At 39.2% G+C, this 16,595-nt stretch overlaps 1 protein-coding gene across 1 annotated transcript in view; it reads right to left on the bottom strand.

Moving 5' to 3' along the window:
• Nucleotides 1-5,452: 5,452 nt before the first annotated feature.
• The window catches only part of cux2b (cut-like homeobox 2b), a 159,362-nt gene continuing 148,219 nt past the window's right edge, over nt 5,453-16,595 (bottom strand). The window contains exons 17-22 of the mRNA XM_079636523.1: nt 14,477-15,294; nt 12,927-13,092; nt 12,018-12,296; nt 9,754-9,942; nt 8,363-8,639; nt 5,453-6,714 (exon numbers count right to left, since the gene is read on the bottom strand). Coding sequence (XP_079492649.1) covers nt 6,072-6,714; nt 8,363-8,639; nt 9,754-9,942; nt 12,018-12,296; nt 12,927-13,092; nt 14,477-15,294 — 2,372 coding nt within the window. The 3' untranslated portion in view covers nt 5,453-6,071. The remainder of the gene's footprint in view (nt 6,715-8,362; nt 8,640-9,753; nt 9,943-12,017; nt 12,297-12,926; nt 13,093-14,476; nt 15,295-16,595) is intronic.

Here is a 16,595-nt window from a genome sequence, read left to right as displayed (position 1 = left end):
CGCAGCCTCCCAGACGTCATGACGTCACGGCGCAAATTGCGTCACCACGTTCGTACGAGCGGTGGGGGAGGGGCGGATATGTAAACAAGCTTCGAAGTGGATGCTGCTTATGAATAAATAAATAATTACACGGACAATGGAGACGGGAATTTGCCACAAAAACAATGCTTGTATTAGTTAGGAATGTGTGAACCGCCCCATGTTAAACTAACTTTAAATGTAAGTGAATTAAGAAAACAAGTTGATTTGAATGTAAAAGGGAAGACTGGCTAGTTATCACTTTTTTTTTAAGCACAGTAAATATTTTTCATGTTTATTTTGAGTCAATTCCTGCATACCTACAACATTTAGGCTATCAGTCAGATACTATTTGCACCTCAGTATTTTAGGCGGCCAACATTATAAAACAGTAGGCATGTGCAATAATAACATATTGAGTGAAAATTATATTAAATAAATACTGCCTTATTGGGACAATAAAGCCCTTCACCTGCCCCTAACCTTACCTGATAAACACTTCATTATTAAATAACCATTAGGCACTTTAATTCCACTTTTCTCATATTTTCAAATTGGTTCAAATTCATGAAATGACAAGTAGGCCATTAATGCAACTGGACTTGTTTGTAATGTGTCTGTAATTTAAAGTTACTAATTGGCAATGTAAAGCCTTTTACCGTGAACATATGAGGTGTAAAAAAACACACAGACAAGAAAGGTTTATACAATGATGTACTGTATTCAATAATGACTTGGTACATATGTGATTAAAAGACACATGACATTTGACATTTATTTGTCCTCTCTTTAACAACCAAAGCTTTAAGTGCTCTGCCATAAGGTCATGGGAAATGTGCGCAAACGTTGGAAAGAGGAAAAAAATGCGCAAAAAACAACCAAACACAGAGTTTTGCCTCCCGCTTGTGTCGAATTCAATCTCATACTCACCACAGAGTCTCATTTACACGCAGTACAAACTCCAAACACACACATTAAATCATAAGCATTTTCAAGTCTGACAGTTTTTTAATTCTTCAGTGAGGCGGTTTTAATTTTTTACTATTCAAATAAAGAAAAGGCCAGTGTTTCCTAGGGCTCTGGGATAATTCAAATACAAACACACTCAAGCACCACAGATATTAAAGTAATCTTGTTTTGGCCGAGTTACTTATGACCACTAATTGTATTATACTGGTTATGGCACTTTCCACAAACAGGGTACAAAACAGGGCCGGAAATGCTTAACGAAATGAAGCCTTTTTTTCCTTTTCAGCAATTAGTTGTGTTTATAATCATCCTCAGGAGGCGTTTAATGTTCTATATATTTTATGTGGTCCTGTTGTCAAAATATGGGACATAAAGTATGAATACAAATATATATTTTTTTGCATTGGGGTCAAATCATGTGACAACAGTGATGGAAAACAAACTGTTTTTTGGTCTTGAGTAAAAGTTTTTTTCAATAGTAGACTTTCAATGGTCAAACTTATGAAATTTATTGCATGAGAAGGTCAAGACCTCTGCGATGAGACAGAGCATTTTAAGGGATGTTTTTTTAAAACAACCTAATTTTCATGCTTGGTTAAATTTACAGTATATGTAATGATAATTTGTCGCTTAATCATCCTCAAGCAAAAGAAAAAAAGCACTGTACTGCATTTGTGGAAAGTGCCTAATACAGTATCATCCATTATAACCTGCAAGAAGTGAAACTAAGTGTAAGTGCTGATTTCTTGGGGGGGAAAACCCACTCAAACATTCCCGATCCTTGCAAATAAAACAAGGCATGCAAAATACAAATGTTAAAAGAAACATACAGAAAATGAAAGCAGTTTAGAATGGTCAAAACATCTGTCGTCAACAGGAAATTTTTATTACATGAACAATAACATGAGAGAGAAAAAAGTAGTCGTTGAGGTTTCATTTCACGAGTTCAGATGAGATGCATTCAGATTTTCTGTTTCGTTCAGAAGTTGGTGTCTGGTTGCTTGCTATTAATAACAAGAGTATGCATTAAAAGTACATGAGATTTTTCTTTTTTCCAATTGATCAGATGTACAAATCACATGATCAGTCAACTGAAAAGCGAACGGCGGTTAGGAACAGTAAACGTTGTCCAGTGGTGCGACCGACCTGACAGGTTTTGTAAAGCTTAGAGAAGCAAGTCTACCCTGAGAAGTTTCTAGAACATGGGCAAGCTTGCCAGACCACCCCTGGCTCTATGTGTTTGGTTAATATAACTGTACACTCTATTAAATATCATCAGCACGCTAGTGTCAAGGACCTAAGATATATCCTTTTTTTCGGTAAATGTGTAATATCTATATATATTTACATATGTTTTAAGATCTGACCCTCAGTAATATTAAGACATGTGCAAGTGTTTTCTAACAACCTCAACAAGACATGAAGGCAAAGAACACAAATTGCTGTAATTTCTCACATTTTTCTAAGTGCTGCGTGTATTTTTCTCGTGTAGTTGTAAATATCGGGTATAAAACATGATACAGTAGGAAAGGAACGTCAATGTTTTATAATATAATAAATAAAAAACAGTATTTCAATCAACAGCAGCAAAAACGCACCAATGAAGAACATCTGGATTGATCAAACATGAGGATTCATCTGCGCTTTGATGAATTATTATGCGGTTGCGTGCATGTTTTAGTGTTCACAAAGCTACAGAAAACAAACAGGCCGTCCATTGAGGGAAAGAGTGTTTGTTTTGCTTTGGTCATTGTGTTCAGACCTCAAATGCATTCAGTGTGTCTGCTTTCGATTTAGTGTTACTCGGTATTAGACCTGAAACAGACTCGAAGCAAGCATGTGAATGCCAGTATTTCTATCAACACGAGCGATTCACTGATATAACACAGAACATTTGATGAGCCCCACTGACTCCTTTAGTCATACTATAGAAGTCAATGGGGTCCAACAATTGTTTGGTTACTGTATTCTTCAAAATATCTTCTTTTGTGTTCAACAGATCAAAGAAACTCATAGAGGTTTGGAAGAACGTAAGGGTGAGTAAATGATGACAGAGGCTGCGTCCCAATTCGCATACTATCCGTCCTAAACAGTATTCGAAAAGTAGAATTAGTACGTCCCAAATCGTAGTATGTTGAAATAAGTGTTTCAAAGATGCCCGGATGGTCTACTATTTCCGGTCAGAATCCGAAGTGCAGATCGATGAACTCTCTAACGGCTAATATTGCCCATAACCCATCGCGCGTTGGCCAAGGATTCGGTTAGAACTACAAACACGAGTGAAAAGTGTTACAAAAACTACAGACATGGAGGACGCGCGAGTCCGGCGTTATGTAGAGAGGTTTAGATAAAGGGGTTTGAGTGATTAATTATCAGTATCTAACCTGACGAAAATGTATTTATTCAATGTTGTCTACATTATATTGCATCTGCAGCAGCATTGTGAACTTTTGTAAAGACACGTTTAGCCATTAACCTGTTAGCCTTCACCAGAGCGAGGACGCACTGAAGCGTTTTTTTTATATAGTTCAAAGTTACTATCAGATTTAGTTACTATCAGATTTAATGATGCATTTAACTTTTAAATGCATCATTATATTCAAATTCCAAACACATGAGGAGAGTCTCCGCACGAAAGACCCGCGACTGGCAGATGAACGTGCGACTACATTTATCTCCGAAACGGTAGCAAATTAAATTAGATTGAATGGAGGATTTTAACTGTGACGAGATGATTGACAGGGCAGTTTACTGACAGGATGCACGCGACAGATCTGTCCGTTAAAGATGACGAAGTAAAGCTTGACCTACTTTTTTGCTACACACTCAAAAGTAGATACTTTTTCTTCACAAAAAGAGTACATACTTTTAAGTCGTAGTATAAGTAGGCGAATTGGGACCCAGCTAGAATTTTAGTTTTTGGGTGAACTATCCCTTTAATGCACTCTCTTCTAAGCAACCTGAACATGTAAAATGATTGACAGGCCGAGAGCGTTTGATTGGCTAACAACCACAGACCGCTTGACTCTGCTTTATCGTTTACAGAGTATTGTTCTGTCACAGAGACAGGTGTGATTTCTCAAGACACCCATTTCTGTGATATCTGTCAGGTAGTCATAAAATACTGTGTGTGCTATTCCAAAATAAAATAAAAAACTCACATACTTTGTCTGTATTCTTGCAATGTGCTGAAGAATGTGCATTCACAGCTTGAGAAGAGCGTGTTTCCGGCCTTTGAATAATAATAATTATTATTATTATGAAGTAAAATTTCCATGAATCTCCTGCAGTAGAAAGAGCACCCGGAAATAAGTATCAAAATCACTGGAATACAGCAATTGAGACCAAGTGCTCATGGGATGATAAAGAAACCATTAAAGCGCGCTAAATCTGATCTCCAGTATGCCATAATTTGAGTTGAAGTGCATTTATTTTAAACTCCCTGCTAAAATGCCTTAATTATAAAATGACCTGAACGAAAGTGGATAAGCATACAGTCATTCTCCACAGGAAGTGACATCAGAAGGACACTCCCGTCCCTCATGTAGGAGGATCACGTTATTCCGCTCGGAGGGAGACCCACGACTCTCATGCGGGAGGAAACACAGACGGATAGATGGATGAAGAGTGATAAAAACGAGTACGGCATGTTGGTCACCACCCGAGACCACGACTGGATCAGTTTAAAACATATGCATGCTAACAAACCCCGTCCCACCCCAGCAGTCTCTCCGCCAGGCTCCTTTCAAACCTATCTTACATTTATATCCAAAGCGTTAGAGGTCACAGGAAGTGTGTTTGAGTGAGACCAGCTCGTCGGGACAGTGAGGGACAGGTGTGATCAATTATTGAGGATGTGCACTGCAAAAACACATTTCATAACTTAGCGTTTTTCTCTTGTTTTCCAGTACAAATGAGAGGCTACTTGAAGCAAAATGACTGAAGATATTATGTTTTTAAATCCTCAAAATTAAGTTTGTGCTTAAAACAGAATAAAAAAACATTTATCTTGCAATTCGGACTTTTTTCCTCGTATAAACTTGCAATTGTGAGGTAAAAAAGTCAGAATTGTGAGATAAAAAGTTGCAGTTACCTTTAATTTTTTTTTAATCCATGGCGGAAATTAAATTCAAGAATTCGTTCAAATAATATTTCTTACCCCACTGACATATATTTCCTATTGTTTTAAGCACAAACTCATTTAATTTTGAGCAATTGTTCGGTAAACAACTTCTCACTTCACTGTTTCTGAAGTAAATCTATTTTGTTTGGATATTTGTGCTGGAAAACAAGAGTAGGAAAAGCATTTTTTTTGCAGTGTGTGAACTGTGCACAAGAGCCCTGGTGTAAAACCTCAAAGTATCCAACCCAAAAAAAAGAACAAAATTACACGTTCACAAAATCAAAAATGCATCTACCGTCGTACCGACTTTTTTTAAAAACATTTCCTTTTTTCTTGTTTTTTGCCGTTTTTCTCTTTTTATAGTATCGCTCAAGTATATCACAGGTTACTATCTAGAGAGGAAATAGAGGGTAAATTATGTTCCATGCTACATCTTGTTCAGAGAAGGCTATTGCAGACGATTTCTACAACACACACACAATCACACGTTGTACGCTTGTATAACAAAAGTTCCAAAACATGTCACCAAGAAACTAAATACATATGCAATGTTCACTATTTAGAGTCATTTAGGACTATCCCTCGGTCGAAGTGAAGCTGTCCCACGTCACTTGACTTCGTGTCCCGTCTTACAGACAAAAGTTGAAAAATTGCTATTCAAAAATTAGCAAATTTGGTCGTTGTCTCTCTCTTTTGTTGTTTTTAAATAAGTAGTGCTTTTTTGATGGCTTAAGACAGAGGTCTTTTATTTGAATAATCTCACCCAGTGGCAATCTACAAGACGTCAGTGTGCATTTCATGACACCGCTACGTTTCCTCTCCTCCGCTGTTTAAAACAACACCAGCTAGTGCTGTGACGTAGAATTCAAAGTTACTTTATCAAAATAGCTAAAACGTGTTTATAAATATATCTGACGCCGGCCAGGTTTTTTCGGCTCGTGCGACGGTCTTCTTCCAGACTCTAGAACTCCCACTCGAGCGTTTCCTCGCGGTTGGCGGCTCGCTCCAGCCGATGGATGATGTTGTTGAGGTTGGCCATCTTCTCGTTGCGTCTCTGAGTGCTTTTGTTGAGTTTGGGGTTGAGCGAGGGCGACTCCAGGCTGTAGTTGGTCGGGGCGGGAAGGGAGGGCAGTGATGGAGAGATGGGGGCGGACGAGGACGGGACGGGGGACACAGACATCATGAGGCCGGGTGAGGACGCGGCCGAGGGCGAGTTGAGGGACACCTCCAGGCTGCTCCGGGACGGTTCGGACGACGCTTTGAAGCTGACGGGATCCTCGGGCGACTCGTTCCTCTGAGGACCCTGACTGAGGCCCGCCTCCTCGTCCCCTCGGCCCGGGTCGCTCTTCAGCGGAGAGAACTGGACGCCCACAGAGAAACACTTGGCCTGCCTCACACGCAGCTCCTCGTCCTCGTCCTCCTGTTTGAAGCTGAAGCGTCGCGGGCCGGCGCTGAGAGGACGACTGTGAACGCCCGAGAGCTGATTCCTGTCGTCCCGGTCCGATGCGGGGCTGTGGGACGCCAGGGGGGAGTAGTTGTTGTGTTCGGCGTCCGTGTCGTTGTCTTGGAGACCCTCCATCAGGACCTCTCGTCGCATACGGGACCTGTGGGGGGATGATGGTGAAACAAGCTCAGGACAAAGATACATTGGTAACACTTTACAATAAGGTTCATTAGTTAAAGCTGCAGTCGGCAAGATTGTTCTGATCATATTCACTGAATCCGACACTATGCTGTGACAGAACAACATAAATCAGCCGGTTTTAGAAAAAAAACACGCTTCTACCTCCACCTGGAGTCTGCTATTTGTTTTGCAAAAATCCACTGCTCCCGGTTCTCGACTGTCAATCACAGTTCGTGCACACGCCCCCTTGCGCACGTTACAATATCACATGCACACGCCTGAAGTTCGCGGGTGTGTTGGATTGTACAAAGCGTGATGGCGGAGAGAAAATGTGCACACACACTGACGAGCTCGCGAACTCGAGGGTGCTCGCGGTAGTGGGGGAGGGGCATGAGAGTTGCAAACATTCAAAACTTTGGCTAAGTCCCCTCAATCTGCCAGACTTGCCGACTGCAGCTTTAACATGAACAATACTACTTCAGCATTTATTAATCTTAGTTAATATTAATGTCAACATTTACTAATACGTTATTAAAATTAAAGGTTGTATTTGTTAACATTAGTTAATGCACTGTGAACTAACATGAACAAACAATAAAGAGTTGTATTTTTATTAACTAACATTAACAGATTAATAAATACTGTAACAAATGTTTTGCTCATTGTTAGATTAATGTTATCTAATGAACCTTATTGTAAGGTTTTACCGATACATTTACTGTACTATGCACAGTGTAGCTGTGAGCTATATTGTTGTCACATGATCTAACCAGTGTTGTTATTGTTAAATAAACTATTAAAATGGAAATAAAATAAAATATTAATATTAAATGAAAAAAAAACCTGAAAGTTATATTAATAAATAGGCATGTCCAGATCCGATCACGTGACTCGGGTTTCAGACTCGATCGGAATCGGACGTGACCTCCCGATCAGGACTCGGATATATATGTATATATATTCTCATTATTTTTTAACACATCTATAGTTATGCGGTGGCACAGAGTTAGACCCTTTTGACTCCACACAGAAACAGCAACACTTTGTTGACATCACCAAAAGTGAAGAATTTATGTTATTTATTACTTGATTGTTCAAGCTACCTCACAGAAGTGCTCTGTTTGTTAACAGAGTTGTTGAATGTTAAAATAAGGTGAATTAAATAAAAAATAAGGAAAATCCTGTTTCTGTTTTTCCGCTCTTCTTTATTCTTGTTTTATGTATTATTGAAGTATCGGATCGGGACTCGGTATCGGTAGATATTCAAAATCAATTAACTCGGAGGCAAAAAAACCTGATCGGGACATCCCTATTAATAAATACTAATAGTTTATAAACAATACACTAACTAACTACTGGATCTAACTACAATTGCATGTGTAATTCAGTGCATTCAGTTATCATATGAAAAATAAAATAAAAAATAGTTTGCTGCTGGTGTGACTTTGCATTGTGGGTTGGGGATCTCTGGTTGGGGATATGCCACTGTTAATAATATAGTGCCTCAAATGTCCAGCAGGTGGAGCCAACCCCCCATTTACAGCTTCAAAAAGTTTGAACACAACTTTGACATCTCTTTTTTTGCTGACTTTTTACTAGGCAAGCAGGAGAAAGCATCAGACTGGCACCTGTAGTTGTGGAACCAGTTGATGACGGTGTTGGTTTTGAGGTTGAGTTGGGCGGCCAGCATCTCGATGGTGTGCTGAGAGGGGTACGGCTCCTGGAGATACGCTTTCCTCAGAGCCTCCTTCTCCTCCGCCGCCAGCACCACTCGAGGTTTCTTGGCTTGGCTGAACGGGCAGAGCTCCAGCGGGGTCAGACCTGGACTGATGCAGTCAGAATGAGCTCCGGGGGAATCGCTGTCTGAGCCGGGACTCAGCAGACCGTATCGCCTCTTCAGATACGCTGGAGAGAAGAAGAGAGAGAGAGAGAGAGAGAGAGAGAGAGAGAGAGAGAGAGAGAGAGAGAGAGAGAGAGAGAGAGAGAGAGAGAGAGAGAGAGATGATTTCACTTCTCTAACTTTGGTTAGTGTGTAATGTTACTGTTTGATCATAAACAACATCTGCAAAGTTACAACGCTCAAAGTTCAAAGCAAAGGAAGATATTTGCTTTTAAAGAAAAGGACTACAACAAATGACTGGTAGGGACTACACGACATTCCTCCCAGGTTAGTGACATCACCAACCCTAAAATCTACATAAACCCCACCCCCGGGAACGCGATTTATAGATTATCATAACAGAATATGCTAATTAATGACTAGAAGATAACTATAGTAACCTAAATGCATCAACTAACCATTCAGAAATGTCCTGTTGCTTTCTACATGTTGTCACTTCTTCTTGAGTCTCTCCATCATTGTCTGACTCCGGTTTGAACATAAAAGTGTTTGAAATTTTCAGTGCATGTGTGTGTGTGAGGTAAAAGAACACAAGCTCTTGAAGCTCCGCCCCCTCTGCCGGGAGCAGCAGCTCATTTGCATTTAAAGGGACAGACACAAAAACGGCACATTTTTTGCTCACCCTCAAAAAGTGACAATTTTAACATGCGATATAAAAATATCTGAGGGGTATTTTGAGCTAAAACTTGACATACACACTCTAGGGGCCTCAGAGACTTATTTTACATCTTGTGAAAAGCGCATTATACCACCCCTTTAAGCAGTTAGTTACTTGAGATGACTTTACTGCATGTTTTACAGTAAGTGGGTCATACACATGCTTAGTAAGTATTTCTGTCTTGATAAAACACTGACAGTCAATCAGAATCCATCCTGCTTCAAAGAGCTTGAGCATTTAAAGTAGCAAACATTTGTTTCGGGAAAACAAGACTTACTATCTTTAGTAATTTTGCTTCTCAAGTAAATACATCTTGATTTAAGAATGTTTTGATATTTGTAGTGGAGAACCAGATAAAAAGAAAAAGTTTTTTTTGTTTTTTATACAGTGCACATAATAAAATTGATTGTGACCTGATGCAAAATCACAGAAGAACTGAATAGATGTTTGTTCTTTATTACCTTTCTTCTCCATTTTCTTGACGTCTCTGAGTTTGTCCACGTTGTGCGGGTCGTTGAGCCACAGCTGCATGCGGACGAACGGCTCTCGACCCTTCAGACTGAGCTTATGCCAGGGCTTCGGTCTGGACAGCAGATCAGACACTGAACCCTGGGTCAATCCCAGAATGCTCTCTCCAAACAGACGCTGACCTGCATAAACACATATACTGTTACTAATCTGACCTAGAGTCTTTATAATTCTCCCTCGACATGAATCAAAGTGTCTGTTTCAATGAATAGATTCAAAACTTTGTTTTTAACTACCTGTCATGGGTGTATATAAAGTCCCCCTGTGGTGAAAATACAGCTTTTAATGCTGTTTATGTGTCTATGTGGTGTTTTTAATCTGCTTTAAGACAAACCGTGTGTAAATTCATAAGTCGACAGCATTGCTGAGTATTTTCAACTTAAAACTGCAGTGAACCAAAGACAGTCTCAAAAACACGGTTTGAAATTTCTGGTGTTTCTGACGTGACGTCACAAACTACCTTGTAACCAATCAGATCAACGTGTGATTGTCAACCAGTGGATCTCTGAGCTGAGTGAGTGAGTGGAGGCGGGGCTCATTTGCATATTTATAGAACCTCGTATACTAAATGACATTAAAGATATTTTAAGGCGTGTCGAATTTTATTCAAGGAAAAAACATTTAAATATGTAATTTAGATGATGAATATGTCAAAGATGAGTTTAAAGGGATAATATAATTGACTAGGAGGACTTTTAGAGAACGTGACTATGTTAGAAATCATAAAAATACAAAATAAAAAGGAATACTTTATCCACAATCTGTTTTGTGAGTTGTAATGCTGCCTGGAATTAAACCACACCATGTTTGTTTGTTGGTTGGCCAGAGAACTGGTCTCCCGACCGAGCCTGGTTTCTCCTAATGCTGGGCACACACCAAAAGATAATCAGGCTGATCTCCCCCCTTCCAACAATCCTAGCTATGTCCCGATTATCTTGATGGTTCTACAGATTATCCTATCAGATTTTCCCTTGGTGTGAAGTGTGTTAAGGCAGTCCGAACCTGCGCAGAACGTCGGAGCCGCCCCGATTGCGATTCGTAAATATTCTAATAGTTATATTTTCTGTGAAAATCGTTCCAAACACTATCATCACAATTTCTTCCCGCCATTCTTATTCTGAAGTCTCGCGAGATTTTGTGAGATTTCCTGTGTTCACAGTCGAGACTCTGGTTGAAAATCTGTTTGTGTGTGGTGTGCTGTCTTTGGCACACCACACAATATAGGAGCAAAACGGTTAAATCTAGGATTTTTTGTCCTCATGTTTGTGGTCTATCACATTTTGAAAATCTTATAAGATGCAAAAAATCTCTTGGTGTGTAGTGTACCCAGCATTAGGTGTTTTTCTCCATTTTGTCACCTGATGGATGTCACATTTTGTTGCTTCTGGCTTGCTTATTTGGGCCCACTTAATATTGAACAATATTATTGATGTGACTGTACTGAACCGAACTGAGCTGGACGATGACATCACTGTTTTCTGCAGAGCTGCTTTATTGCCGAATTGAACTCATTTAATAATTGATGATCTTTATAACGGAAATGCCTTCATGTGAACAATTCTTTTTAAAGCTGCTTTACAGCCAAATTGAACTATGTTTGAATTATCATTTTCCTGTTATCACGTAAAGCTGCTTTGAAACAATCTGTATTGTATAAAGTGCTATAAAAATAAAGGCGACGACTTTAATTAAGCAAGGATGCATTCAATTGATCAACAGTGACAGTAAAGACATTTATATTGTTACAAAATATTCATATTTCAAATACATGTTCTGTTGAAATTTCTATTCTTCAAAGAATCTGGAAAGCATAAAGTTTCCAAAAAAAAAGAAGAGTTTTCAGCATTGATAATATTCAGAAATGTTTCTTGAGCAGCAAATCCTCATATTATACTGATTCCTGAAGGATCATGTGACACTGAAGACTGGAGTTATGATGCTGAAAATTCAGCTTTGATCACAGGAATAAATTACACTTTATAATATATTCACATAGAAAAAAAGTTATTTTAAATTGTAATAATATTTCACTGTTTTTACTGTATTAAATAAATGCAGCCGCCTTAATGAGCATAAAAGACTTCCTTCAAAAACATAAACAACGTTTGAACAGTGTACCTCACGCTAAAGTGCTCATCGTCTGTGTACTAACATGCTGTGATTCACGAAGTGCCGTGTGTATTGTGCTGTGAATCACCTAAGTTGTTGTCCGTCAGAACTTCCTTCACTCTCTTGGTGATGGCGTATGTGTCGAGCTCCGGAGACATGGCCACCAGCTCCTGGATGCCCAGCGGTGTGTGTGTGTGTGTGTGCTGGGGGACGCTCACACACGGGCTGCTCTTCCCTCCGTGAGGCTGCTGGTTCTCCTTACTGCTCTCCAGCGCCAGACTCACGGGCTCCAGGCTCATGTTGGGCTGAGCGTCTTCAGGACTCGCAGGAGGGGACGGGGACGAGCGGGTCGTCACAGGGCTCTTATCTGAGAACCGACAGACAAAGATCATCTGTGACCCTGGATCACAAAACCAGTCTCGAGTCGCACGGGGATATCTGTGGCAATAGCCAACAATCCATAGTGGGTCAAAATTATAAATTTTTCTGTTATGCCAAAAATCATTAGGATATTAAGTGAAGATCATGTTCCATGAAGATATTTAGTAAATGTCCTACCGTAAATATATAAAACATGTATTTTTGTGAGTGAATGCAGCACAATCGTGAACATAAATGCACAACTTTAAAGGAGATTTTCTCAATGTTTACATTTTTTTTGCACCCTTAGATTCCAGATGTTCAATAGTTGTATCTCTGCCAAATATTGTTCTATCCTAACAAACCACACATGAATGGAAAGCTTATTTATTCAGCTTTCAGATGATGTATTAATCTCAATTTCAAAAAATTGAGCCATGTGACTGGTTTTGTGGTCCAGGGTCACATTGATCATGAGAGTAGTTGATGGCAGAATTAAATTTTTTGGGTGAATTGTCCTTTTTGCATTAAAGAACTCCTATAAAGCCCCCACTGGCGGTGTGTATGTTGGGTTGTGTGTGTGTGTGTGTGTGTGTGTGTGTGTGTGTGTGTGTGTGTGTGTGTGTGTAGTACTGACCCTGGTTGAGGCTGTGGTTGGGCAGCTGGTTGAGTCCGTGACCCAGCTGATCCAGGAGCCAGAGCTGCATGCGTATGAACGGCTCGCGTCCCTTCTGAGTGAGTTTACTCCAGGGTTTGGGCCTGGATAACATGTCACTCACACTGCCCTGAGACAAACCCAACACCTGCGAGAGACACAGAGACAGAGGCTGAGACATTCAAAATAAGCCTGAAGTAATGTCACACATGGACAGAAACCTCATTGCTTTTCACTATCAACTCTCCTAGTGACCACTAGATGGCAGCAAAAGACAACACACGAGCTTCAGACAGCAGGACATTACTAAACTCAAAAGTTTGGGGTCGTAAGATTTGTTTTTAAAGAAGTACTTTCATTCAGAATAGATGCAATGATCAAAAGTGACAGTAAATACATTTATAATATTACAAAAGATTTTTATTTCAAATAAATGCTGTTCTTTTGAAAATATATTTTACGATATATTCAAATAGAAAACCATTATTTTAAATTGTAATGATATTTTACAATATTTACTGTTTTTACTGTATTTTTTAATTAATAAATGCAGCCTTGGTGAGCAGAAGAGACTCTTTAAAAAAACATTAAATCTTACTGACCTTAAACTTTTGAATGGTAGTGTATAAAGGGGACGTAACTTTTTTTTCCGTTTGAAATGATACAATTATAGACCTAGAGTTTAAAATGAAGATAAAGTACTAAATGAAGACAAAAAGTACTTGATTTCATAAGTAAAAAAAAAAAAAAAAAAAAAAAAAACTATTCTAAATGCAATGTTCATATTATTTTGCATGGGTTGAAGTACAAGACGGAGTATCAGTGTATTGCAATCGCATGCAAACCCGGTTGAGGTCACCAACAAGAAGAAATAGAAACATCAGTTCAAATTCTTCTTCTTCAAAAAATAAAAAATAAAAGAACCGCAAGGCAAGCACTGTGATCTCATTTCTTCTTTTAAACAATATGCACAGATTAATCATTCACAATAAGACCAGAAACATGTAGTAAGAAAGTAAACACAGGTGAAAATCGTGCAAAAGTTCATTTATTTCAGTAATTCAACTTAAAAGGTGAAACTAATATATTATATAGACTCATTACATGCAAAGTGAGATATTTCAAGCCTTTATTTGTTATAATTTTGATGATTATGGCTTACAGAATTCAAATTTAGAATATTGTGAAAAGGTTTTCAAGCCATAATAATCAAAATTATAACAAATAAAGGCTTGAAATATCTCACTTTGCATGTAATGAGTCTATATAATATATGAGTTTCACCTTTTAAGTTGAATTACTGAAATAAATAAACCTTTGCACCATATTCTCATGTATCGAGGTTCACCTGTATAGTTTTGATTTCATATGGCAAAAAAAATCTTTAAGATGTGAATGTTTAGATGTAGATCAGACTTCTGCTGTTTCCACACAATAAGATTACATCTGTGTGTAAAAAAACAATAATTCCATGCATGCGTTTGATCTCGACTCATTATAATCTCTCCAGCTGTGCAGTTTCAGGATCCCACCTTCTCTCCGAAGATCCTCTGGCAGATCCCGTTCTTGGCCAGCTTCTCCTTCACCTGCCGGGTGAGCTCCAGGGTGTCCACCTCTCGGTACATGTACATCTCGTACTGCTCGGGGGTCAGCGGCGGGACGGTGGGCTTCAGGGTTCGAGGGATGTACGAGGGGAAGTACGACACCCGTCCCGCTCCACAGGGCGTCTCGCCGCCGACCGACACGTCCGGCTCCACTTTAATCTCCACCTGCCGACTCAACGCGGGTTCGTCCTCCGGCGCGGACGCTTCCTCGCCGTTCACAGGACAGTCTCCGTTCTCCATCCGAGGCCAGGGACGGGGCATCGACGTGGAGGAAGAGGAGGAGAGCGAGGGAGAGACGGAGGTGAAAGGGTGAGAGGTGCCGCTCATTCCCATTACCACGGCGCTGCGCTCGACGGACCAGTGCTGGTCGAAATACGAGCCGGCTTCCCCGATCTCAGACTTGACTTTCCGGATGATGTTTTGGACGAAGGCGGCGGGCGACAGGACGCTGAGAGGCGTCTGAGGACTTCCGCTGGGGTTGGACACACACACCGGCACTGATACGCCCTCTTCTTGTTTGATGAAGGGCGACGTGGGGGGCGGCTGAGGTTTGGTGGGATCCTGCGGGACGAGACGCTCAGCGCTGGACCCCCGGCCGCACACCTCCATCTCCAGCAGGGCCTGTTGCTGCGCCTGCATCTCCCGACGGGCCTGTTCCAAGATGCTCTTGATGGTCTCGTCAGAACCGCTGCTTCCTCCAGAGCTGTTCCGGCCCGATGAACAGCCCAGAGACGACTTACACTCGCCTGTCCGACACACAGATCAGAACACACACATTACAGGCCAGACTGCTTTTACCTTGCCAAACTAGCACTAGAGCGTGAACATAGACCAATAATTATGATTTTATTCAAATACATTATATTATTAAAAACATTTTATTTTATTATAATGTAAATATATTTTAATAAATAATATAATGTATTCAAATAATTTCAACATACAGGTGAAACTCGAAAAATTTGAATATCGTGCAAAAGTTTTTTTTTGATTTATTTCAGTATTTCAACTTAAAAGGTGAAACTAATATATTATATAGACTCATTACATGCAAAGTGAGATATTTCAAGCCTTTATTTGTCATAATTTTGATGATTATGACTTACATCCCAAATTCAAAATTAGAATATTGTGAAAAGGTTTTCATAAGCTGTAAGCCATAATCAAAATTATAACAAATAAAGGCTTGAAATATCTCACTTTGCATGTAATGAGTCTATATAATATATTAGTTTCACCTTTTAAGTTGAATTACTGAAATAAATTAACTTTTGCACCATATTCTAATTTTTCGAGTTTCACCTGTATTTAATTATAATAAAAACTTAATCTGAATATAATAGTAATTATTATTATTTACTGTAATATGCATAACAGCAAGACACACAGAAACAGCCACTAGCACTAGAATATACAGTCAAGACAAAAATTATTCAGACCCCAGATATCATTTTTGATATTTGTTTACTAGTGGGTTCAGGACACTATAGTTCATTTATGTAAGTGAGCACTGCAAACCCGAATACCGTAAGTTGGCAGAACTCAAAACATTTAAGGCAATCAAACCCGTAATCTTGTCGTTGCTTCAACCACATAAGTACTTTTCTCTTGACAAACATTCTTTAATAAAGAAAATGAATGTACTCGAAAAGCAAAATTGCATAAGATATTTGGAGAATATATTTACAGGGAATACATCTTTAAAATTATTAAGATTATTTGAAGTACATACATCACTAAATTCTGTTTTATTACTGAAAAATATATGAAAACTTCAGATGCAAAAACCTCTAAGTCCGTCTGACATTTTTCTTTTAAATGGCCATTTTAAATTTTACTCTTAATAGGGACATTTTTTAAAATAAGGCATTTTAATAACTGACTAATAACCTTTTCATTGCCACTAGTGTGAAATCACTGAACCTAAACATAGGAGCCTGATAAAAATGCTCATTTAAAAGAAAAAATGTCAGACGGACTTGGAGGTTTTAGCATCTGAAGTCTTCATATGCTTATGCATCCTTTTTTGGTCTATTATAAATAGCAT

Source organism: Phoxinus phoxinus, assembly GCF_949152265.1.
Source record: "Phoxinus phoxinus genome assembly, chromosome: 15".
In the NCBI taxonomy this organism is placed as follows: domain Eukaryota; kingdom Metazoa; phylum Chordata; class Actinopteri; order Cypriniformes; family Leuciscidae; genus Phoxinus; species Phoxinus phoxinus.
The sequence above is the reverse complement of the archived record's forward strand: the minus strand, read 5'-3'. Positions and strand labels throughout refer to the sequence as shown.